Source organism: Idiotropiscis lumnitzeri, chromosome 9, assembly GCF_059441095.1.
Source record: "Idiotropiscis lumnitzeri isolate Australia: NSW breed Sydney's pygmy pipehorse chromosome 9, RoL_Ilum_1.0, whole genome shotgun sequence".
NCBI lineage: Eukaryota > Metazoa > Chordata > Actinopteri > Syngnathiformes > Syngnathidae > Idiotropiscis > Idiotropiscis lumnitzeri.
Genome location: NC_142399.1, coordinates 8,707,379 through 8,734,398, shown reverse-complemented (window position 1 = coordinate 8,734,398; position 27,020 = coordinate 8,707,379). Strand labels below are relative to the sequence as shown.

Here is a 27,020-nt window from a genome sequence, read left to right as displayed (position 1 = left end):
CATGCTGCGGCTTTTGAGGTCTGATCGAAAAGGATTTTAGCCAAGTGCAAACAAAAAACTAATAGGGTCTTTGTAAAGTACACTGACAATGATCATTTTTTAAAATAATTAAAAAAGATTTTTAATGAAGAATAAATAGAATTAATATAGGCTGTATTAAGCGGGATTTTGGTGGTTTCTGTGAGTGCGGTCATATTTTATCAAGTCAGAATGCATCGTTGTCTGTTTGAATTTGGGAGTAGGAACTTTTCCTGGTTGGGAATTGGGATAGCATTTTTTTTACGTGAAATAAAGTCCATTCAAAGTTTTGCATGCCTAGAATAAACTTCAGGATTTATAGAACCACCTGCTGCTTTTGGCATGCTCTTCTTGACAGCCTGCAGAACGTACATTTCTTGCAACTAGTTCCCTCGGGGCAGCTTCACTGTGATGGCGTCGTCTTCATTCGAGGCGCTCGAGCTCCTGTTTAAAACACTTCCTGAATGGAAATAGACTCCAATCCGTCGAAAACATCCCTTTCTGTCATTTTAAGAGTGTTGCATGGAGCGTGCGCGCTTGGAAATGGATCTTCCCGCCTGGCTCCACCTCCACTCGCACCTTTTATGCAAATGATACATGCAAGGGAGCATGTGCACTCCTTGTGTGAGGCTATTTAAGCTTTCTTTTTTTTTCGCGACGAGCGTGGACACTACGTGCGGCAGCGCCATCGGCTTGCATTGAAAACACGTCGCGTGCGTGCGTAGGTGGAATGAAACATTCAAAGGCGCGTTGGGAAGCGATTGTCGTGGATGCGCTGCTAAATTCCAGGCAGAGAGGACCGTGAACGCACCTTGCGTCCAGCAGCAGACATGGGGGGCCAAATCACCAGACTCAATAGTAAGTCCAAATCATGAGATTATTCTTTTTAAATCACATTCATCATTATTGTTGTTGTTATTATAATTTTTGGAACGGTATTATTGTTCTCGTCAGCCTTGTCTGTGTGACATTTTAATGAAGAAGCTAGTTTTAACGTCTGCTAGGCAACTTTGGCATATCACGTGACGGTTTGCAAAGAGAGCTTTCCTGAAATGCAAGTTGGTACATTTCCTCAATAAGAAACACTCCTAAACGGTGTCATCATACACTCTTTTTTTCCCCCTTCGCATGTGCTGACTTTTTTTTTTTTTTAAACGTAAGAGTTGCTCGGAAACTTGTCTTTGTTGTTTTATAGTCCGACTGTTTTTTGAAGTTTGCTTTCGCTTTATGAGGCTTCATAGTTGTTGATAATGGGTTGCAATCAAACAGCTACATCGTACTGGGTTGAGTGGTTTTTCGTTGCTTCTTGATATATTTTAACTGCGTTACGTCGCCTGTGCTCACTTTTTTTTAAATGTTTACATAAACATGTTTTTCTATTGACCCCCCCCCCCCCCCAGTGGCAGTTAGAAAAGTGTCTTGTTGATAGTTTTTACCCAACCGTCTTTTCCAGCCAAGGCAATTGAGATTCTCATTGGTAATAAACAAACTGCACAGCATGGCAGCTACATATTCACATAAGATGTAATGTTCTCGTCGATGTGCTAAGGATGACAATCGCTGATACATTTCATTCCCAAAATATGCCAGTCACTCCACACACAGACTCGCTGACTGAAGCCAACGTTCAACTTGAAGTTTACAATTTAAAATGGCCCTTTTGCGCTTTAAGATGACGTCACAATCGCTAAATACATGTGTATGACGGCGCTGCTGTTTAAAAAAAAAACAAAAAAACGGCGCTGCTGTTTTAATGCAAACCAACTGTCCGATCTCATCTGACATGTAGCTTTACTTTACAACATCAGTTAGCTTGAGGAAGCTAACTACCGATCAGAGCTGGAAGCAGACAAACAGATGGACTCCATCCTTGCCAAATTTCACTTCCAAGCCGCGTTGGTGTTGAGTCGCGAGATCGGTTCTGTGTTGGAAATTCTAGGCCGCCAGACGGCACCCTCTCATCCTTCTGGAACCCAAAACTGCACATCTCAAAAATCGCTCTCAAGGTCTTTTTGATCTTATTGTTCCTTCTCAAGGGGCCATCAATCACTTTGTGTCCGACCTCACCCTGCGTGTTTGTCATTTTTAAATCCACCGCCGGCTCAGTGTGATGTAAACAAGGGGATTATGTGCGTCTTGGAGGTGCACCTGAAAAATAGCAGCCGATGTCCTCACATTGGAAACCTCAGTAGGTAGCAAAGTAGTAAAATGAAGTCGTAAAATTGAGCATCAATTTTGATTAATGCTGTCAAATTTAATATTTTAGTGACCTAATCATTGCCACATTGCATGCGTAGCGCCATAATAAATATTTAATAAGAACACTTAAAAGTACCACCAAGTTGTACTTAACTCGTTTACTGCCATTGACGGCTAAAGACGTCAAAGATCAATTTTCCTTTTTTTTTTAACTTGACTGGTATTATCAAACGTCACGTAAAACCAAATAAAATCTTGAAGCAATTTCCATGTTTCGAAATCGTAATCATCTGACCTAAGATGTATTTTACTGTCAGTATATCAAGAAAAGTACACAATTAGAACGTGTTCACTCGACCATTTGGTACTCAGGTTCATGTTTCCTTTGGAATCGAAAGCTTGATTCACTTAGCAGTCAAGTAGCATTCCTTTACTGTAAAGTCACAATTCGGACGGACGACTATCTAATGCGTGTCTTTGTTTCTCAATTGACCTAAAGTGAACCCAACTTGTTCAGTGAGTTTAAAAATAGATCGATGACATGGTATTATCATAAACCGTATTCGACCAGAATGCTTTCAACCGTTTCAAGTGTCAACGTAGATATGTCGGCATTGTGTTTGGTGGTGCGTTAAGTAGCAAAATCTTTCATTAAATTGTCCGCCCACAGTCTTTTGTTTTCCACGAGACATGACGTACAACGTGATCTCACACATGCAGTATGGCGGAAGTATTCATGGTGGCTACGACCGGGACAAATGAGCCTTGTTCTGGAGAGAAGAAAAAGCGTGCGAAGAGAGCTCGAAATGCACTACGGATGATTGTGATTCTTGGCCAACGAGCCGAATGGAGATTAAATGTCGACCGTCCAAATTGCACGTGTTAATCTGCCGCATTTCACTCTTGGAATAGAAACAGTGATGTGTGTGAAGTGGCACACAATCAGCCTTTCGTGATCCCGGCTGTCTTGGGGTTGATTGATAATTTGTCTCCAGGGTGCAAATGGCTTGACGTTTTGCAAGGTCTCGCAAAAGCCAAGAAATTGCGTGCGCGCGTCAAAACATGAAGAAATGTTAGTTTGGCTTCCTGCTTCAGGTTGGCTATCTTTGTGTTTGTTGATGAGACGTCAACGTTGACACGTTAATGAGAACTTGTCAACAACACAAAAGAAATCGCAATGCACAAGCGGCGTCGTCATTGGAATTTCCAAGCGTCTTGATTCACATGAGAAGGACATTAGTCGCACTGGCTAGTTTTACAGTTTTGATGCCAATGAAAAGCGTGTTTGTTTTCAAAGCCAAACAAGTTTAAATACAAGATTTTGGAGTAACTGGATTCAAGTGTTTTAATAAGTTTAAATGTGTTTAAATCATGTAGGAGGGGAAAAATGTTTTCAAACATATGCTATACGGTCTCTTATATTGCAGATTTCCACCTATTGCGGATTTATCTGAAATGTATCTCCAAAATAAAAATAACTGTGTAGTGATGCAGATGTCGATCTAACAATAATTTAGGAACGTAACAATTGGACAAAAATCGATTTAAAATCGATTTGAATTGCTTAAAACTTGCATCGATGGAAAAAAAAATTAATAAGACTCGATATGCAAATTTTCATCACAAACAGATTTGTCATAAAAGTCAAATCTATTGTGTATTTATTTAGTTAATTTGGTTTAGTTTTGGAACGAAGAAAACGCTGATTAGCCAAAAATGGAGTTTAACAGTCAAAATGATTCGTTGTTTTTTTTTGTTTTGCAAGTTTACAAAAAATTACTCTCGCGGCAGTTCACATCTTTTGTTCTATTAAAAAAAGAAAAGAATTGACTCAAAATCAGGAACTGAAGATCGCATTGAATCGGGAATTGAGTGGTCGTTACGTCTCTCCATTAATTGTGTGTTCCAGATCCCCTGCATGGATCGGTTCCCATCACAGCTCTTCCGTCTGCCTCACTTCACCACAAACACTCCCACGACTGCCCAGTTCCCTTCTCGGATCTTGCACCCCCCTCGCACCACCACCACCACCACGTAGACTGCTCGGGTCCAAACTTGACTTTGCCGACCACCTGGCGTCACGGCAAGCATGCACGGCTGACGGCCTATCAGCCGTGGCTCTCGCACGGCGATCCCCGTCTGCGCTTCCACCCGACGGCGAAGGGCTCGCAGATCTGCATAGACGAGTCGCAGAAGATCGTCAGCAGGAGAGGGAGCTTCTGCAACGCCATCGTTTTTAGCGACAGATGCGTGGCCGTCAACGAGGTGGTCCGGCTGAAGGTGAGCCAGATCTTGCTTTGTGTTTCTACGGCAACACGCCTACACTGTCTACTTGGTGGCTTCCATCTGATGATGTGCCATCATCCCTTTATCCGCCCATCTATCATCCATCCGTTTGTCCATTCATCCATCAACAGTTTTGCTTGTCTCTTCATCCCTCATCCTCAAACACGTCGAGCCACCCCTCCATCCATCAGAAAATGTCGAACCATTTTGAAATCATCTTCCATTAAATGTCCATCCATCATGTCCCATCTATCATCCCTCTATTTCTATCCAGCCATCCATCAACCTGCATTTGCCTGTTTCACCTGCCCATCATCAAACCCATCCATCCATCCATCCATCCATCCATCCAGCCATCCATCCTTCATCATCCATCCATCCATCCATCATCATCATCCATCCAGCCATCCATCCATCCTTCATCATCCATCCATCCATCCATGCATCCATCCATCATCATCCATCCTTCATCATCCATCCATGCATCCATTCATCCATTCATCCATCCATCATCATCCATCCTTCATCATCCATCCATGCATCCATGCATCCATTCATCCATCCATCCATTCATCCATCCATCCATCAACCAACCATGCAGTTTTTCCATCCCGTTTTCAGCTCAACCATTCATGTATCTATCATCTATCCTCCAACATTTGTCTATCGTAAAAATTCCAACATCACCCATTCACCCAGTTCTTAATGAAACCAACAGTCTTTTTTGTGGTTCTGTGCTGCATTATTAGGATTAATAGCAATTGTTTTTTTTTTCATTTGAGAGAGAGAAAATCTTCCTTCACACCCACTCGCCTTCTCACCTATTTTCTCTCCTCTTGTGTTTTCTCACTTTTGTATTTGTGTCGGCCAAAGAGGCGGCTCAGCGCAAGTTTCCATTTCTGCTATCAGGCCATCTATGTCTCGAAAAGGGAGAGGAACGCTGTCATCTTGTAGAGCAAGCACAATCCGATAAGAAAACATTTGCGTTTAGGCTCAAGCTCATTATGTTTACAAATTGTCGGTGCCAAACTGTACAATTTATAATTTTAATGTGCCCCCCCCCCCCACCCCCCCCAGATCACGCATACCCACCAGGCCTGGCAGGGTGCTCTCCGGATTGGTTTTACTACCCAAGACCCGTTAAGGATGAACCCCAAAAACTTGCCAAGGTACTCATGTCCAGATCTGGCTTCAAAGAGCGGCTACTGGGCCAAACCTTTACCAGAAGAACTTCTCAATAGCGACACCATCATATCCATCTGGGTGACCAAAAAGGGCCGGGTGCTCTACCGGATCAACGAAAGCACCCCCAAACGCTTATTCAGGCAGGTTAGCGCCAATCTGCCTTTGTGGCTTCTCGTGGACGTCTACGGAAAGACCAAGGGAGTCCAACTTCTCGGTGAGTTCACGTCACTGTTACCTTGCTTTTTCACTCCAAACACATGGTCGTTGGATGCTTTGTACGCATTTACAGCTGTTCCCACCTTCCTCGTGCCCGCCACAAGAGCTCTGTGGAAAAATGGTGGGAGATTAGTTAGATTGTAAACGCCCCCTTTGTTAGTCACAAGAAAATCACCCTGAAGGGATTTTTCAAAGAAGGGTTGCAGGATGAAAGAAAACGCCGCCATCGGGTCATCTGCAGTCGCCATCTTCTCACTGATTCACTTCTCGGAAGTTGGTTTGGAGAAGCGTTTATGAAGGAACAGCTGTGCCCCATTTTGTAAAAAAAAAAAAAAAAAAAAAAAAAAAAGATGCAAAATAAAAAAGAATGCAAGCGTTGCATTGTCTAACTCTCCCAGCACGTATTTATAAGCCTTTCCGAGAACGTCTCTGCTTCTCATCTCCGAATTCGAGGCTGTCGACACTGCAAATAAAAATAGAAGGGCCTCCTTTACGCTGGAGTTCAAACCATTAAACCTTATTTCTCGCCGCGCGGTTGAAAGCGAGCGGCACGTGCTATCTGGCGCTGGCCTTCCTGCTATCCGGCGGCTTTCTGAGGTTCGCCGGCCTTGCGCTGCTGCTTGACTCGCAGCTCTTGTCCAAGAACGAGTGAAGTGTGTTAGTCATGCTCAGAGGACTGATGTCAGCTCTGCGAGGGATTATTTCTTTATTTATTTTTTTTTACTCGCAAGGCTGTGGAATGTCTGACTCTTGGGATCAAAATGTGACTTCAGGTCTATTGCTAAGAATGATCCCGACTGTTGGTGTCGCTTTTACGTCAGACGTTGAACCACGCTAGGATGCGTTTGAAACTTTGTACCAAGAGCACCTTGATGAAGTCTTGGAGCGGTGCATTTGGTGTGCATGAGAGTTTGTTTCCAATTAAACTGCAGCCAGGTGGAAAACAAAGTTTTGTTCAATTAAACAGAAGCGAAAGGTCAATTGAAATCTATCGAACCTATTGAGCAACGTAATCTCCTCAATGCATGCTTGTGTGTGTTTTTTTTTTTTTAATATAAGGCTGTTTTTAATTGAAACTGATAAACGCAAAAGTCCAAAGAGTTAAGCCATTACGGGTGTGTTTCGATTAAAATTTCCAAAATCCATTTGATTCGATACACAAGGGCTCGATTTGATTCGATTCGATTTTCGATTCACGAGTCACTTTGATCAATTTTCGATTCAATCAAGGATTTCACGCAATACGCATTTTCCTTACGTATGGAAAACATTTTCAGCAGAACCAATTGGTACAAACAGCTTGCGGTAACTAGGTGCATTAGTAAAAATATTTATATTTACATTACGAATTGAAGCCCAGGCCGTTACATTAATCATGTACGTTTTATTAAACGTGATTATATCAAAACAATAAACTCATCTTGCCATTTTGTTTTGATACGCTACTTTTGCGTGGTGACAAGATCTCACCTGACGAAGTCATGTAAATTTATGGGGAAAAAGACATCATTAAAATTATCGATTTATATTTTAATGAATCGATATCGATGAAAAAAAACCCGATTAAAATCAATATATCGATTCTTTTTTTTTAAACCCAGCCCTAGTGTACACATGTCAATTTTTTTCACAGCCAGAGCTTGTCTTGTCTGACTCCATCATCCTCTGATTTAATCCAACTGAAACCATCGCTCCATCTGTCATTAGTCAACATATGCGAGACTTAACTTAAATAAATCATCACTATGTTTGTAAACATTTTCATTGAGTAGCTCTCAAAAGTCTTTTGTTTTGGTAGCAAGCACATGGTTGTTGAAAAAGATTTGCAAACATGCATATGTGCAGAACATTGGGATTGCTTTTGGCGTCCGCTCGCAAACACTAGACCAGCTGCCAGAATCGGCCCGCTTTCCACCTGCTGCGGGCGATGCAATCTGACAATCAGCCCACGTCCGCAGCAGTTGTTTTCAGGGGGATACAAATGGAGCGTGGCTCTGTGCGTGAACGAAGGAGTGGAGAGAATTGCCCGGCTTGGATGACCTTAGTTCTACTTGAGATGGGAGATGAATGCGGCTGATAGTTTTGGGTGGGCTTCATGGACTCGGGCCATCAAGGAAATAAAAAAACTTCAAGGGAAAGCATTTGAAGTCTGCTTAGTTAAAGGTACAACATGCCCACGAAATATTGTGGAAGAGATCTAAAAATGTTTACTTAAGCATGGGGTGAGTGAGACATTAAGTAGGCAAACACAATTCCAAGTCTCCTCAAAGTTGTCTGAAAAATAACGAGCTGGTGCAATAGTCAAGCGGATCGTTGTGGTCCAATGAGAAGCAAGTTGCTCCATTTTTTTTTCTCGTTTCTGAAAGGAATGTTGCGGTCCATTTTTCTGATTGAAAAAAGAAAAAAACTAGAAGAGAAGAGATGAACAGTTACGGCATTTAAAGTTGAAACGATAGGCAGCCACTCAAGTCAAATATATTTTTGCGGCCCAAAAAGCAACTTTTTTGTCCATTTAATCTGTTTTCCGCTAAAAATATTTCGAGATACATGCTTTTAATTGGACCGACATAATTGAATAGGGCAAATCTTAATGAATACACGAACACTTCTGGGATACAAAGTTAATTCAGCATGTGTAATGTCCCAGCAGAATATTTTAGTCGCGTTATAATCCATTATATGCAGCAGTGATACAATATTATCATCTAATCACATCCCTCTCATTCGTTTTTTTTTTTTTTTTAGAACTATTTCTCTAACCAACGGCAATTGGTCATATTTTATATCCCGAGCAACCTCACAAAAATCATTCAAGCTTAATTATTGATGCGTCTGTTTTTTTTTTTTTGTTTCTCCCAAAACTACATATGCTCTAATGAAGCTAATCTGGCAACCGAGGAGTGTTTAAGGAAAGCCTGGTGGCCGTGCAATGAGTCAAGACTCAACCTGAGGTCGGTGAGCTGGCCTGAAAGCGGAAATTTCATTGCGTAATGGAGGAAGCGACGTTCGACCGCAGAAATCAAACTTGAGCCCTTTGGGGAGAAATGCCTTACATCATCAACTATTCACTCATGTCAGTTAATGGTAAGAGGTCCTTGTGTGCTTTTTTTTGCGCACAACCAACAGCCCCGTTGAGCATCCAGGCGGAAACACAAAAGCCAATGCAAAAGCGTCCCTTCAAGTGCGCTATGTGGTTTATGTTTGTTTCATGCGCTTTGTGGCAAAAATGCATCCGCGCAATCTTTTGTGACTCTACTCGAGCGAAGGTGCCTGGCTGTCATCAGTCATTACAATTATTTAAAAAAAAAAAAAAAAAAAAGGCGTCATTAGCATAACGGTGCTGAGACATTATTTTCAGTGACAGCTTGTTTTCGAGGTTTCTGTAATTAAGCGGCTGGTCGGACTAGATCACGACTCATGTAAACAGTTGACCAGAGATCTTATCAGAATGATTTCAATCAAGATTACAGAAAAGTCTCCATGTACTCTTTGTGTCACCGTTTTAGCCACTTAAGCTAGCTCAGAGGAAGAGCCGTTAGCATGTACAGTATTTTCTAGACATTTCATGCTTGTTCAACTCTCTAATGTGTTTGAAAAGTGTTTGTATTATGTTTACATGGGTTTAAATTGACTGAGAGGGGTAAAACTTATGAAAAGAAAAAAAAACTAACAGGTTTTCACTGCATTGAGAAACACTTTTGTTAGTTTGAGTTTGGTTCAGTAAATTAGGTCACATGCTACTTTCAGTTTCATTCCCCTAAAGTGGCACACATGTGGGAATGTTATACATTCCTGTTGTCACAAAAAAAAAAAAAAGAAATATAATGCCTTTTTGTCGGGCTGCGAGTGTTTGTCTAGAAGTCCCGGAAGATCACACCGGTTCATACACGCATGATGGATTCCTGCCAAGTTACATAAGACCTGTAAGTCAACCGCATCTTTTGATGGATGCAAGAAACTCCGCTGGGAGTTTGTTGAGTCGAGGTGGATGAGTCACTTGATCACTGAGACGGCGGCGGCAGTGGTCCGCGAGGCCGAAATCAAACTTGTCTCTTGAAGTGTGGAGAAGAATCCAAACGGGTCTTTCTTAGCTCTCAGGTGAGGAAGGCGAAGGTGAGGACATCAGTCATTATATTGAAACTGGAGAGGAGATAACCTGCTGTGTTCTTTTATTTTTATTTCTCGTACAGTGAATCCCAACGGTCTTTTTTATGCCTCAGGAGACCGTGATGGGAAGTTTGCCGAGGAAAGTTTTGGGAGTCATAAATATAGCTGTCTTGGGACTACCTATCGACTCACCAGCCGGAACATTAGGTTCAACTCTTGAGTTTTTGCTGCTATCTTTCTGTATGTTAGCTTAGCAACTATTAGCATGGCAATAACAATCCTAATTAGAAAGAATTTAAATGCTGGGAACGATGTTGTTTCCTTCTTGAGCTTTCTTAGTGATTTTTCTAATTTTGTTTCCTTACTAGATGTTAGCATTGCAGCTGTTAGCCTGTTAGCAGTTTATGAATTGTCGTTCCAGAAGTCCTTATGTGCTTCTCAGGTTGCTATCTTGTTACCTGTTATCATAGCAACTATTAACATGTTAGCATCAAATCAATTTTCATTTGAAATGGTAATTGAAATTGTCTTTAAAGGGCACAGTGTAAAAAAACTGCTAGTGTGTTAGCATGTTGTTGCTTTTCATTTGAACAGGAAAAAGATCTAAAAGTACACGGACAAAGATTATTTCCTGATCTGTGTTGGGGCTTTTGTTACTCAGTTTTCTTCCTTGCTATAAGCATGGCAACTGTTAGCATGCTAGCCCTTTAGCAATTCTCATTATAGTAGTAGCTACTAAAATTCAGCATTTAATTGGTCACGTTCCAATTCTCCGATTCGACAGTATAAATTGTAACATTTCATTTACTTCTGCAGCATTACAGTTTATCGTTCTCACGCATTTCTATAAAAAAAAAAGTTCAGCGCTACAGTCTGCCGTAAGAGCTTTTATGAAAGTGGCCAATTTTAATTGTACTTTGTTTCCCGTATTTAAGCCACGCATGACATGGACAAACTGTGGACTATCTTCTAATTATGATGCAGTGCAGTTCTGGAACCGCAACAATAAATGCATTGTTAAATTTATACCGCTTTTAAACGTTTTATGGATGGAACCGTTAACGCTGTTATAAATGTTGTCCATAAACCTGTCCCAGCCTCCCATTACGATTGACAGGTCTCACCAAACAATTTTACAGCGGCAACAAATCAAATCGTGCCTATGAAAGACGACGTTTCATCGGAGGCCCGCTTGGTATTTTGGTGCAGTGACCCGATACTTTTGCGCCTTTGCGCGTTTATTAATGTTAGCGTGGGTGCGACCTCAGAATTGCAAACTGGATCATGCCGACAGACGAGTGATATAGGACAGCTTTGCGTGGCACACCAACATAAACAAGGTCAATCCGACGACATTGCGTTGTTCTTTGATTCTATTTCCGTTGACTGGCGTCGGCTTGCTTATTGTTTCGCGTGTCAATAAGGGATTACTTGGCTCGTCACGTGTTTGTTTGAGGGATAACAAGGTTTTAAATATAGAGAGGTCTGGTACAAGATACAATAGCGGGTCACCTTGTCGGTCACTTGCGGACCACCTAAACTCTTTATCCATCCAGCCATCCGTTTTTATGACTGCTCGTCCTCATGTCGCTGGAGAACTGGAGCCTGTTGGCGCTGATTGTGCGAGAGGCGGGGCATGCCATGGGCTGGTTGCCAAGAAATCGTAGGACACACTGATGAACAAGATGATATGCGAAACAGTAAAATACAAACACGTTTTTATTGATCCAGACTATCCTCTGCATTATCTTGAAAACTTTACCACCCTGATTTCTCTGTCGGATGTCTACTGGAAGCTTCCATTACGGTCGTCTTTACTGTCACGCAATGAAAACTAGCGAAATATTAAAATTGAAAAAACATTTTCATTAAGAAAATAAAATATCAAATAAAAGGGTTTAGAAACTTCAATGAACTGAAATTACACTTTCCGCCGACAAAACTAAAACTAACTCTAATCTTTGGCAATTAATATCATACACGATCCTTTGTGGTTGATTTTAAAAGCATTTCTTTCAATGTTAAATGGCACGTACATTTCCTGGAAGAAAAGGTCGGACAGCCGTCAGGAAGTCGTAGTCCTCTTAATGTTTGTCGCACGGAAGAAAAACTAACTATGACTGTGGTTTTTGGGATAAAAATAAAACAAAAGCTGAATGTTTTCTTTTTTTTTTTTTTAAATAAATAAAATAAAACTAATACTAAAACTAACTACAACTGTAGTTTTTGGGGAAAAAAATGAAACAAAAACTAATCAAAATATTTTGAAGCATTTTCTTTAAAAAAAAAAAAAAAACTAATACGAAAACTAACTACAACTGCACTGCACAGTAAATCAAAGCTATTATTGTTGTCGTTGGAAGGTGAAAATATTTATTATAAATGCAAAGGTTCCACTTTTTAGACGCTAGCTAGTCGTCAAATAAAGACACACTGGAAAAACATAAATGTCTCCATTTTGTTCCATCGCAAGTCTCCAACAACAAGAAAGTGTACATTTCAGTGGTGTTGTCACCACACGTAAAGTCATCGATCTTGTGTGTTTTCAGCCAAAGGCAAACTGCTATCAGTCAGACAGAAAGGCAAATATGGTGCAATCAGTAATCCGTTTTCTTCAAATCTCATCCAATGATGCCAAATAACAATGAAGCATTGTTGTTCCTCTCAGTTGTGTAAACATTCAGTGTCTGATCACAGCAATTACTCAGAAGAATAAGAGGGGAAAAAAAACATTCTTTTCAAGGGAGTGGATATTTAAACCTGATTAGATCTGCCAGAATTTGAAAAAAAAGAGCCTTTCCCAAGTTCTCCACTTAAGGAAATAACCAAAGCTTGTAACCTCTCCTCGGGTCCAGAGAGAGGACACTTGGCGCCCACGTTGATACCCTTTTTGGGTAAAAAAATCATCGTCTGAGTAGACGCGTTGTCTGTTAGACTTGCAGCAAGTCTTTACCTTTACATGCGCATCCCAATCTAAAAAAAAATCTCAGAATAGCTGCTTACTGCTCCCATGTGTCTCTCGTGGTGCACAGAGAGTCAAATATGAAGTAACGAACACATAAAATGGCTGTTAAAACTGACATTCTTGCGAAAACAGAACCATTTTTAGACTTTGTCGAAAAGGCAAAACGACCTGGACAAGCTGACTGAAATCTGAAGAAGCTGTAAAACGCATGCCAGGCCAGTAGTTGGCGATGTTGCTCTGCCTACCCAATTGTGGCGCAAAATGATACGACACATAAATACCTGGAAAAGGCCCTTAACTCATTTACTACCATTGACGGCTAAAGACGTCAAAGATCCATTTTTTTTTTTTTTTTAACTCCGCTGGTCGTGAATGAGAGTTAAACGAATCTGCAATATAAAAAAAAAATTGGGTTTATTTTTTCTTTTTTTATGGACAAATATAACAACTTAGCTACTGCGTTAGCGTAGGTTCGTCATCAACCGCGTTGAGTTCCGACGACAAGTTTCATTGGCACCGTAGGACCAGAACGCCATCATAAACGGAGAATCCCCCTGTATGTATTTACAAGAGTTTTATTTCAAGTGATGTCAGGGTTTGGCCTCGATTTGTCGAGGCAAAATCAACTCCGCTAGCGGGGCAGCTGCTCGGATTTGACAGGTCCTGGCGGACTCTCGGTGAGCCAGCGTTGAAATGCTAATGAAGCTTGTCACTTTTGGATCTTTGCTGTACAGGGAAGATGCTAATCACTTTCACATGAGCGCAGCTTATTGTGTTTACCGACTTGTGACCTCATCACGTCCACAACATGTGGCACTGCCCCGCGACTCTACTGGAGGGACTTTTGTCCGTGTGCAATCATTTCCATCCTCAAAAGCTCATAACATGCCCCCCCCACCCCCCAAAGTGCCTCCTCTCGCTCTCTTCCTTTATAAGCCCCCTTCCCTTTTCAGGCAACACCCCTCTGCTCCACCCAGCTCTGCTTTCTCATGACAGATGACATCACTCCTAGGATCGCCCCCCCTCAAACCGCCCCCTCCCAGGCATGCGTACTTAGCGCAAATCCCCACATGGACGCTGTTTAATGCAAACGGCCTTGGTGAGGTCTTCGCTCCACCGGCGCACCTCCCACTCTGTTCGTAGAGCTCCTAATCCTGCCGCACCGGGCCAAGGAACAAAGTGTACCGGGGCACATTTGGTGCCTCGAAAACTTTCCAACACATATTTGGTATTAGAATGTGGAAATTGGTTTGGACAAGCCCCGATATGCATTCTCGCTCCGATGAAAAATGAAACATGTTGGCGTCAATCAAAACGGCACATTATTACCTCCACCTAGGAGGCTCCAGCCACGGTCAGAAATATTGGGACGTTGACACGATGCATCTTTTGTGTTTACAATTTCAATTAAATAAAATCATTCAGTGTCCACGTCAACTTAACTTCTGCAACTGACTATATTTGTGCTTTTGCGCGGGTTTCAATCACGTCTGTCTGTATAATTGTCGTTAGGGCTGCTCATTATGAAAAAATATTCATCGCAATTTTAAGAGTAATAAATGAAATCACGTTTGTTCAAACGATTTTTTTGGTACAAAACACAATTGTATAAATTTGAGTATTGTTTCCTTGTTAAATTAGAAAAAATAATAGATCGCAGGAGTTTTGAACTCAAGTATAGCCCACTATAGTATTAAACATTGTAAAGTGAGTATAATTGTTTTATAGATATTACAATATATACTCTGTATAACAATCGTTTTTTTTTACGATTATGCCATTGAGTGTAATAATCGTAATTAAATTTCGATTAATTGCATTGCCCTAATTGTAGCTGCCCTTTATCTGGAAGCCTTGGTGGAGGTTCCTCTTCTAGTATCGCTTCTCAAACAGTCCTTATGTTGGACTTCTTTCATATGTGTCAAGTGGTTTTTGTCTCAAAGAACTGGTGCTAGCTACCATGCCAGTTTTTTTTTTTGCTTGCATCGTCACGACGCAGTTTGTCGTTTGACTTCCTGCTGGAAATCTATTGGCATCATTTTCCCTCGGCTGAAACAGGTTCTTCCAGTTTGTGGCTGTTTGGTTGTTAACGTTCGTCGAGGGTGGAGCGAGTCTATTATTTTTATTCTTGACTTTTCCCAAGCTGCAAAGCTCAAGGAAACGTGATTGTTGACTTTTGTCTGGTATGCGTTCTGCAACTTGAATTGATCTTTTCTCACGAGTTTGAGAAGCTTCATCATCTTCAATGCAGCCGTGCACTTTCACCTCTCTCCCCTTTCTCCCTTTCTTCTTGAACCCGTCAATAGCTTCAGGTATTTATTTAACTCGCCAACGTAGAACATAATTTGCCATTATATTTACTACTTCATCCTCGGAAGTTAAGTGCTTAACCTGCCGTGGCTTTCTTTGTGGCTGCTTTGGAAATGAGCGGACGGCACTCTGAAAGGCGCAGCTGTTCTAATTTCACTCATTCAACGTGCTTTCAAAGCATTCCTGGATCATGTTGTAGAATTTAGTTAATTTAATTTGGTTTAGTAACCATGGAAACCACAAAGATGTACAGCAATATATGTCAGTACATTTCTGGATAGGTTTCAGTCAATTTCTCGTCAATTTCTGAGACATTTATGGTACATTTTTGATAAATATTCAATACATACAGTTTAATTTGCGGCATATTTCTGGTAGATTCACAGTATTTTTTTTTTACATTATATTTTAGGTCAATTTCGATTACATATTTGGTTCATTTTTGCTAAATTTCTATTGTGTTTTTTTTCTCGGCGTGGTCAATTTCCAGTACATTTTAAGGTAAATTTCTGGTTAATTTATTTTTATTGGAATCAGCTGAGGTGACGCTACCATTTACAATTATTTATATATTAATATATATATTTATATATTATCATCTTCCCATTAATAGATTAAACGTTCAACTTGTGGTCATGTCTGCAATTTGGCGATAACCGCTTCAATTTGTTGTCATTGGGTGAATCAAAACAAATCCAAATCTAGTCCACCAAATATTTTGTCAATCCGAAGCCGGTTTTGCAACCTCCGCTCATCTGGATTGGATCCCGATTACCCGTTTGGCATCCAGGAACATTCCATTCATTTTACCTTAACTATGGTGACACGTTAAGCTTAATTCTCCCCAAATGTCACGTGTTTGCGTCACTTTAGCCATGTGGCTAAGACGAATTTCACGTTTCATGTTTGTGATGATTTTCTCAGACTTTGTCGTTGACTGGAAGCTCCAGACTTGAGCAGGTGTATCCGGCGTGTTTGTTTGTCTGGACTCCTTAATCCAAAGTTGATGTGGGTCACATGAGAACGTCGTACCTCGCACGCCGCCGTGATGGCGTCTTCGACATTGAATGGAGTGTAAATGCCACGCAGTCCAACACTTGACATTTCCTTTATTTGCGTTGCCTCTTTTGTGCTTTTGCGGGACTTAACAAGACGTAAAAATGCCAAGCATAATGGCGAGGATAGAAGTTATCTCCTTGCCGTCAAGATGATAAGAGCGCTAATAATAAGACGCCCAGGCTTGCTTGTGGACACTCGTTGCAGAGGAAGTAATTGAGTTCAAGCAGTTTTATCAGCGGCTGGCCGGAGATGTGCTGCCTCTTCATGATAAAAGTGAGGGGGGAAGAACTATGCCCCCTCCCACCCTCCTCAATCAACTGACCAACAGGAGCGGCTAGAGTAGTCAAAAACTGTACTCGAGTAAAAGTCGTGTCACTTTAGAACAAGGGGTGGCAAACACATTTTTGTCACATTGTAGTTATGGCCGGAACCTGGAAAAATAAATGTATGATTGCCTTATATTATCACAGATAATTAGTTTTGACATCAAAAGCCAGTAAATAATTGTTGAAATAAATTTCCATTTTATTTTAAAGGTGACATTGGTGAGAAAAAAAAAATGCTTGCAATATCTCATATCTCAGTGTTGCAAAAAGAGAAGGCTGGTTAAGCACATGATTTGCCTTGGCGGGCCGCTTAAAATGATGCCTGGGCTCGGATCTGGCCCCCGGGCCTCGGGTTTGACACCGGTGGTTTACAAGTGAAAGTACAGAATAGTTTTAGGAGTAACATTGGATTCATATTTTTTTTAAATAGCACAGGATTGTCAAATAGACAAAAATAAAATGTAGATAAAAATAAAATGTGCAAATTATGGAAATTCAAATGTTGACGTAAATTATCACATAAAATAAGCAAACCAAATTGAGCCACGATAAATGTTGTTAAGCGAACTTTCTATATACAATAGATTCGCACATGTAAAGAATGTTTTTTGTTTGTATATGATTGCTTTTTCTTCCCTGCTGCGTTCGAAAGTGCACAATCATTTGTACAGCAAACAACTCTTAACAGGTTTGATTGGGTTGGAAGAACGGCAATTTGCTCCTTTTTTTTTTTCTTCTGCAGCCACATTTTGCCTCTTGAATGTTTTCTCAAATTCTTTGTGGATTTATTGTAGGCTGACATGTCGATATTTTTAGGCAGATGCATGACAGCTATTTTTTTTTTTTTTTAAGTCCAGCCATCCATTTTATATATGGCTTATCCAGTCACGTGACTTGTAGTCAAATATAACTTGTAGTTACGTTGAAATTGTGAAACTGTGTCAGGTGACGGAAGTCTCTCAACAAAATTTATCACGTAAGCGATAAACTTTTGTAGACAACAATACAAGCAGCTAGCGAAATAAATAAATAAATAAATAAATGAAAAAAAAATAAAATAAAATAAATAAATAAATAATAAATAAATAAATAAATGAAAAATAAATAAATAAATAAATAAATACATAAATAAATAATAAATAAATAAAAAAATAAAAAAATAAATAAATAATAAATAAATAAATAAATGAAAAATAAATAAATAAATAAATACATAAATAAATAATAAATAAATAAATACATAAATAAATAATAAATAAATAAATGAAAAATAAAAAATAAATTAAATAAATAAATGTCGCCTTGAAATACACCCGCCTCACTTTTTTCTCTCCCAGAGGGGAAACCTAAGATCCGACGACTTGCCACTCATCTCTTGGCCTTCATATCCAATCAGACTAATTTTAGCAAGGAACTCGTTCAATCAGGCTGCGTGTCCACCGTGCATGCCAGCGAGCCTCTGGCCTGGCTTTTGAGCGGTTGCTGCTTTGAAGTGGTCTCAATTAGATTAGGGGGAAGATGGAGTCCCGAGCCTGTTGGTGTCGTAAAAAGCAGGAGGAACACGCGAAGCTGCTGGTGAGGTCGCGTTTGTTATGTAAACATCAAGACCGCTGGCGACTCTCTTCAAGAGCCGTTACACAACATCTGAAGGCTGAACGTAAACACCTTGGTTTAAACGCCGGATCGCTTTCATGGTCTCTTCCTGCTTTGTGCGCCAACTTTGTCGTTTTTGGGGTTTTACATTGTATTTTAAGTTAAAAGGAACGACTTTTTGAACTTGGACATACAATTTGAATTAATAATAAATTGTTACGATTGTAATAGTTGTATATCATCACTGTCCTGTGAAAAACATGTATGTCCATTTTTTTTCTTTTTATTTTTTTTTTTTTACGCCAACGGCGTGTCCACTTATCGGACATCCCGTTAACAAAAAAAAAAATGGACAAAGGTTTTTTTCTCACAGGACAGCAACAATGTACAATTTAATCTCGATGTATATTATTTAAATTTATGCTGTTTTTAAGAGTGAAATATATCATTTTATTTTGCACATCTAAATTAAAATTTATTATTTTAAAGTTTTTTGTTTTAATTCCAAATGACTGATTTTGTATGTACCTTAGAGGCAATTTATTTATTACTCAGTGTAATTATAATTTATAAAATGGCAAATTGATAGTTTTTATTTTTTTTAAAAATTAAAAAGCGCTTTAATTTCTGTATAAAAGTCCCACATTTTAATTATAAAGTATGAACTTTAATTATATTACTATTATGAAAATCTTATATTAATTATTTAATTGATTTTTAATTTTCACACTAAAAAAAATCTATCCATATTTTATATTATTTACAGTTTATTTCTTTATGTTGCTGGTCATAAAATGTCCGGGCATCTCCAATCCATAAAGGAGCCTTAAGACTCCACATTGGAGAGCGAGTGGGAGGCTCAGCTCGGCTCGTTCACTGACTTTGTGCACGTCTTCTTTTCTCATGTGCGTTACATAAACCCCATCTGCATCTTTTTTCCTTTTTTTTTTTTGTTCTTTGTTCTTTTGCGTTGTTACGTAGCTACCGAGTGTGCATTAGAATGGATGCGCTTCTTTGTACATGTAGTTGTGCTTCAAACTGCACGACACTGTCAAACAGAGAGACGATTCTAATGAATATTTTTGCCGAAGGAGAATGCCAATAATATTATTTAATGTATAGTAGATTTACGGCACCGAACATCTCGAGCAGGCGGAAGCGCAAAGCCAAGAGCAGGTCATTTCCCCGATTGCCAAGTACAGATAAAGCTAAAGTTGTACAATGCCTCGTGGTAGCGATAACGTTGCTCAAACTGTCGCTGAACAGCAATCGAGGACAGAAAGACTTGCTGCTCCTACGTCAACGCGCAACGGAATGAAAATGCTTCCGGAAACTGCAACGTCTCAGCCGGCAGTCTCATGTGTGTCTGAATGATATTTAAAATTGAAAACTTTTTTTGAAATTTCCTTATTTGAAAGTATCAGATACTTATTATGGCTGCCAATAGCCGGCAGCGATACTTAAGGCAAGAAAATTTTAATTTAATAATTGTTGGTGCTGACCTCACTGCTTCCATTTTGTTTTGATACGCTAATTTACGGAAAAAAAGACATTATTTAAAGTATCGATATATGGTTTCATAAATTGATGTCGGGCTATGAAAAATAAATTCGATTAAAATCGATATATCGATTTTATTTTTTTATTTTTTTTAATTTGATAAATTTTTTTTTTCTAACCCAGCCCTAAAATCTATACGCTGTAACCGTGAGAGTGAAAACTTGTACACTTTCTTCCGCAAATGTTTCAACTCTACAGTTATGCACTCTACATCAATGTACTTCTGTGTCCCCACAGACAGTCAGACGCTGGCGCCGGATGTCTCAAAGCTCAGGTCTTCCCGCTCCCAATTCATGTTGCAGACGGGTCGCAACTGCCAAATTCCCGCCAACATGTGGGAAATGTACGAAGACGGCCCGGAGGAAGACGACCACAACGAGCACCAGTGGACTGACCACATGCCACAAAACTCTCAAAACTTACGGCTGTGCTCGGAGCTCCCCGAACACCTGGACGACGATCTGCGGTTTCACCACGTGCACGGCACGCACGTGCGCCTGACGGAACCTCACACGGCGGTGACGCTGAAGCATCAGGGCCCGGATAGGACGCTGGTCTTCACCAGTCGGCCTCTGGAGCACGGCGAGAGCGTCTTCGTGATGTTGCAGACCGCCGGACCCGCCGAGCTGTCTTACGGCGTGACGGCGTGCGACCCAGCCACGCTGCGGCCCCAGGAACTGCCGACCAATCTGGTGTGGCTGCTGGACCGTTCGGAGTTTTGGGCCTTCAGCAACTTGTCTGCGCAGCTGCTGGATGACGAGATCCTCGGCTTTGAGTTGAACGCCTCCGGCGACATCATTGTGACCCGCAATGGCGTCAGCCTGGGGGTGCAGCTGTGCGTGGACAATTCCGGACCACTGTGGATGTTCTTCGCGCCTCATAAAAACATCACGCAACTCAGGATTTTCGGTATGTTTGCTCCATCTTTTCGTTGCAAAGTGGTGGAACATTTTGGGACGATTTCTGGATGTTTTGCTGTCATGTATGAAATAAAGGGGCTGCCATTTTGGCCATGTAAAATATTTGAGCCTTCGTGGCTTGTACCAGAAAAAAACATTCTAAATTGCTTTCCACGATAGTACAGTATTGATGCCATAAATTAAAAAGTAAATTGCCGAAGATTCTTTCCGAGTGCAGTACAGTTACTGCTTTTCCCTGCCGCTCATCAAAATCGCGTCTTCATGTGAAATATGCGGACAACATGGTGTGTTTTTCTTGTCGTAGTCGTTCATCAGCGCTTAGGAGGTCATTTCTGTCAGGCTTGGGCTCTCCCGCTGCTAGCAGCCTTATTTATCAGGAGGGGGTTAGCTCATAATAACTGCTTAGGATGCCCACCATATGCATTATTAAATGTAATTGCGCTGCGCTTGGAGATGCTGGGCGTTCACCCACCGAGCGTCCCCTTGGCGCGACGTCACTCCTCTCCACTTCCTACGTCTCGGCTTCCCGCCTCCGCTCTTCAGGCTCATCCTGTGAGACGTTTTCCCACTCCAGCTGTGGGAAGGAGGGCGATCGGGCGGCGGGACGCGGCGACACTCACCCACACGCCGGGGGCCTAGCAACCGGCGGTTGCCGTGGAAACGTGTCGCCAGCGAGGCGAGTGACAGTTATGTCATGGCTGGGTGTCACCGAGTCCGTCAAACGGAACAGATGGGACGACGTTGCTCCTTCTCGCCCAGATTCGGTCTGTTAATGCGAAGTATTCTATCGTTTTTTTTTTTTTTTGGAACGCTTATACGGCGGGAATCACGTTCCATTCCGTTCATAGTCGCAATTTGCCATTCACAAATTCACATTTTGGCCTGAAGTCATTTTTACTAAAAAGCTTTGGTCAAAAGGCAAGTGTTTTCGTTTTTAGGTGGTACTTGATGTAAAATATTTTAGATTCATTAGTTTAGAAGACGGAAGGAAGCTTGCTAGGTTTGTTGTGCACGTCCGCGCTCTGTTGTGAACCTCGTCTGTTGTATCTTTTCAGGCTTGTCTTCCCCCTCGGATGCCCAAGGTTCCCTGCGATCCCCCTTGTCCATCCCTTCTCGTTCGAGATCACCCTTGTCCGCGACCAACACGCCCGTCGAGGCCAACATTACATCCAACAGACCCCTCAACTCCAGGCAGCCTTCCTCCACAGGTTTGTCAGGAGATACATGAGAAACATGATGCATGCCTTCTTGCGCCACGTGATGACATATGATTACGCTGCCGCACAAAATAGTTCCTGGCGCCGCTCAAAACCTTTTCAAATGTTAAGAATTGTTGCCGCATGCTTTGGATGTGCTAAAACCTGTAGTCACCTTTTGAAATAGTGACCCGGTTTTGCACGTGACGAGTGCAAGACCAGCAGTGGTGCACAAACCAGATCCACGACGCTGACTTGTTTGCACATCAGGTCAAATATTTACTAAGCTAATAGCAAGCAGCCATGAAGAACAAGATGAAGTAAATGTAAACATGCGAAAAAAAATGCAAGGCAGGTTCATAAGGAGCCTCCATGTGTGAGCGGGTCTTGAGTACAATGTCGTCTTGTGTGATGACCATATATGGGCGTAAGACTATAGAAACAACGACAATGCCTAAAGTGACTATTTCTTTTCATCAGCACTTTCTGGTTTTCAAAGAATGACACAAAGGCAATTTGTTCCAATGTAATTTTGTTTTTCCACGTCTTTAACGATGATTTTGACTTTGTTGTGCTCCAAATGTCTCTCGTACATCATCAGGCTCATCTGTCGCCACGGAACAACTCGTCCAGTCGATCCTTAGTTCACGCTCGTCCGCCTTCACGAAGCCCGACGTCATTTTGCTTTCAAAATGGCAAAACCGCTTGAGCGCTCCTTCCCTCACAGGTTTGTCTCTTCGGCTCAATGTGTAGTTTGGCAAACTCTCCAAAAAAAGCTCCATGCTGACAATTATTGACAATTTTTCCTCAATATTGTGATTTTTTTAGATTCATTTTTTTGCAATAATTCGGAAACTGAACTAGTTTTTTTTCTGGAGCACATCAATGCTTCATAATAATAATAATAATAATATAATTTGTATTGTATTATTATTATGATTATTAATAACAATTATAATAATAATGGTAATAATAATAATAATAATAAATAATGTGTATCAAAAATACACGTAGGCAGCCACATAAAGCCATCTCTGTTTAAAATAGGTTGTTAACACCTGTGTTATTTTTTCTTCTACTCATGTATTAAAAAACAAATAATAAATTAAATTGGATTACATCATGCATATAACATGAATGTCTTATAGGATACGCTTAAACTAGAATAATGGAAAATTAGTCATGAATTTATATACAAGACAGCTTTTTTATTTTTTTTTTTACAATACTTTCCAATACTACTTTCTTTTAAGAGTTCACAACGACAACTTCACAAAATTGGCATGAACACAAGAAAATAAGTCACAAATCAGATTTCAGCCCTAACGCAAACAAATCTTCAGCGTTATCACTTACACTTCATGTTTCGTTTGTTTTTGTTTTTTTCTCTTTCACAATATGTTCATCTAAGACAACGCAATGTCGATTTGAATTTGCTTCATTGACCTGCCCTGTGCAATCTAAAACAGTTCTGTGTTGTGCGATGTACCTTTAAGGGGTCACAGCAAAGGAGCTGCAGCACTAAACAAGACAAAAGTGTATCTTGTGTTTGCACAAACGCAATAAAAACCAATTTGGATTTTCTCATCTTCTCATTCAGAAACGGAGCAAAATGCGCCGCCGTCCAGTCCGAGCTCCCCGCCCGTCTCGGACGAGTGCGCCATTTGCTGCGACGACGTGGCGGACACGGCGTTGTACGACTGCGGCCACCTGTGTCTGTGCTACACGTGCGCCCTCAAGCTCAAGCAGGATCAGGCGTCCTGTCCCATCTGCAGGAAGCCCATCCGAGACATCATCAAGACCTACCGCAGTTCGTAGGGCGACGCCCGTGTCGCGGCGCCTTTGGATTGTCAAAATCAACTCAGGTTTTCTTCAAGTACTAAAGACTTGTTGTGTTTCTGGAAGGGGGCCAGTTAGCTTTTAGAAGCCTTCCGTTTGGCAGTGCATTTGGTACCGGCCTCTCCGCCACATTCGCGTTGCAATTGGAGAAACCACCAACGCAATTTCAGATCTGTTGAAGAAGCAATGCCATTGCTAATGCAGTTGGCCAGCGTTGCTGATTCTGAAGGCCCTGGGCAGATTACATTAATATGGCAACACATCCAGGCTGAAATCTGATTGGACCAAAAAAAAAAAAAGGGAAAATCTGCATAGACGCCCTGGAAGCAGTGCTGACACAATAATTGCTACAAGATAAAAAAAAAAATAGACTGGTGAAAATAAATGACTACAATTTTATGTAACAAATATTAGAATATCGGTTGTAAAATTAAGAAATTCAGAGCATTAATCAATAAGCCAATAATGATATAAATTGAATGAAACAAGTGTATTGGCATTGATCTTGTCCGTTGTACAGCGAGCGCAAACGCGATGAACATGGAGATAGCGACAAGACTCAGTGAGTCAAACGCAAGTACAGCAAATGGCGAAAGGGATGTTAGAATGTTTGGTTCGTGCAGAAGGTTGAAATCTCAGGAGGGGAGACGCTTCCTCTTCAGACTATTTCGAAAGTGACTTAGATGTTCCTTTCAAAATTTGGAGTGTTTAGACCTGACCATTTGGCGAGCGAAAGCTTAGCATATCGCAGCATAAACGTCACGTTTTTCGTGTATCAAGCCTAGCTGAGCCAAACTCGGTGGAAAATCTTTTATTTATTTTAAGATTTTCAGGGATTCTTGGTAAAAGCAAAGACACACTTTCCTGAAATTGGTAAATGGCGGAATGTAGTTGTCTTGTGGCAAACGTTTTTATTGGTCTCTTTGGGTTAACTCAGTTGAAATTCGACAGACCGTCCTCAGAATTACGGCCGCGCTCTGGATAGTCACTTGAATAATGACGAATCTAAGTCGCGACGACGCCGAAATTAAATCGAAACGCGTAGATGTCAAAATGTCAAATTGTTTTTATCTTGGGGGGATTTAAATTTTAATTCATATAATTTATTGTAATTCTAGGACTTATTCATGTGGCCCTGAACTCCTTTCTTGTATCATTATTTTGTGTAATGCTCGCTAGTAATTATTTTCAAAATTTTTGTCACTTTCGTTAAAACCGACGCTGAATGACTTTTCTTTTTTTTTTTCTTTTTAGAAAACTCATTGAATGCTCAGACAATAAACACTGCTGCTGAAATCCAAATAATCAGCAAAATGGCTCAAAAGAGTTCAAAACAAATGTGGCGGGTTTGTGTACTTTGTGTGCGCTTGAGATGGTACGAGAAGGCTGCTGTGGACTCAAGGAGGATGCAAATGAGCCACAAAGTGCTGGAAGGTCACCTTGCTGGCGTTTAAAAACAACTGCTAAAGCACGACACGTACGACTTTCTTTAATTAGGAAACAAAATGATCAAGAACGCCGTCTGGCTTTTTTTGAAAGTAGCTTTTAAAGGATGACAAGTGGACTTTGCCTTCATCTTGGAGAGGAGAAGGCAAGCAGACACAACAAGTGACAGGTGGCTTCGGTTACCTCACGAGGCGAGGATGTTGAAGGGCAGCCAATGACAAGCTTGGATTTCTTACAGGATATTTGAGACACTGACTTCTACAGTAGGGTGACATCATTTTTTAAATGGTTGCTACTAAGTGATAAGTGCAATATGGTCTAAATCCAGGAATTGAATATTTTGTGAAAGATGATAAATGTAAATGAAAAAAACATTTGAAATTAGGTTTGTGCCTTTGAGTCCCAAAATCCTTCAAGTCAATATTTCACGAAAGAGGACAGCATTCATTTTGACTAAAATGCATCAATTAATGTTAAAATTATGAAATCATTTTTTTATTAAATGCAGATGTGTTAAAATTTATGTCTGAAATTTCAACCGCAATCCAATTTTTAAAAAAATATTCACCTTAAAATTAATTAAATAAATAAATGAAAAAATACACTACAATTAAAAATTAAATAATTGAAATTAATAAATTAGTCTAACCGACTGAAATTGTAAAATTAAACATTCAGTTACCACTGTGATAATTTTTTTTTATTAATTTGAAAGTATGTCAAAATTGAGCCACTGAAAAATTTTGTGCGCCAACTCGATTTTTGCCAGAAAGTTCGATGCCTGCTGCTCAAAGGCTAACACTAAAAGGTTTTGTGCAATAGTGGTCCAAGTCCAGCGAGTGACATTCACTTCTTCTAACATGCAACTACACTATCAGCGCCCAAGCTAAAAAAAAAAAATATCTTGACTGCTCTCCTCTTCGGCTCGGTGAATGTGCAGCACTTTTTGTTCCAAACTCCCAATTCGGCAAGAAAAATAATTGGGTGTTTTCTATCGTATGATTTCTGTCACTTATTGTGCCTTTTTGTAAACCGACAAGTCCCTTCAAATGTCTACGCACTTTTTATTGAATTTATTTGCCATGTTTATTCTTAAATTCAAGCATTTCTGTTGAAACACTCAATGCACTGCTAAACTGAAATGAGACTGCAGATTTGTATTTTCTTTCATCCAAGAAATTAACAGAAATAATATTAATTATTATATATAAAATGTGGTTTAGTCAGGTTTATTTATTTTTATCAAAGCTTCTATGAAGAATTCATATTATGTTTATGTACGGCCACAAAATTGCCCCAAAAAGTATTGCCTATAGCGTATTTTAGCTGAAAAATTGATGACACTTTTGGGAAAATGGATTGAAAATGTTACATGCTAGGTTAGCCACAAGCTAAGCTAAGCCAGCGTTGTTATTTTTGTTGTCAAATTGTTTATTGTTTGGTTGACAACTAATTCAAATTGTTGTCATACTAAATGTAAATGATGACACACTTGATTAGCTACCAGCTAAGATAGCATGTGTGCTTTTTTTTTTTTTTAAATCCCTAACATTTAGTTTAGCTGCTTAGCTTTGTTAGCTTAGTTCAAAACCTGTGAAATCATAACTGTTTTTTGGGGGGGTATTTTTGTTTACAGTCAAATTTGAAATTGTCAAATAATTGAAAGGGAATTTGTGTTTTTATTATTTTTTTCATTAGCTGGTTGACATCTGGGGCTGTGTTTTTGCTACGTAGGTAGGGAAGTGCTTTTCAAGTTAGTCTATTCTTTGTTCAATAAAGATTACATTCAAAAGCA

The 27,020-nt window shown here is 40.3% G+C and overlaps 1 protein-coding gene across 1 annotated transcript; it reads left to right on the top strand.

Moving 5' to 3' along the window:
• Nucleotides 1-340: 340 nt before the first annotated feature.
• On the top strand, nucleotides 341-27,020 carry LOC148330128 (E3 ubiquitin-protein ligase NEURL1-like). Its single transcript, XM_088305302.1, has 7 exons — nucleotides 341-876; nucleotides 4,127-4,497; nucleotides 5,581-5,902; nucleotides 20,062-20,733; nucleotides 21,800-21,952; nucleotides 22,542-22,667; nucleotides 23,541-27,020. Exons 1-7 carry the CDS (start codon nucleotides 849-851, stop codon nucleotides 23,756-23,758), a joined length of 1,890 nt encoding a protein of 629 aa, XP_088161428.1. The 5' UTR covers nucleotides 341-848; the 3' UTR covers nucleotides 23,759-27,020.

Coding starts and splice junctions, on each gene's coding strand:
- LOC148330128 (XM_088305302.1), top strand. CDS start 849: ATGGGGGGCCAAATCACCAGACTCAATA. Junction 4,498..5,580: donor ACGAGGTGGTCCGGCTGAAG/GTGAGCCAGATC, acceptor CACCCCCCCCAG/ATCACGCATACCCACCAGGC. Junction 20,734..21,799: donor CACGCAACTCAGGATTTTCG/GTATGTTTGCTC, acceptor GTATCTTTTCAG/GCTTGTCTTCCCCCTCGGAT.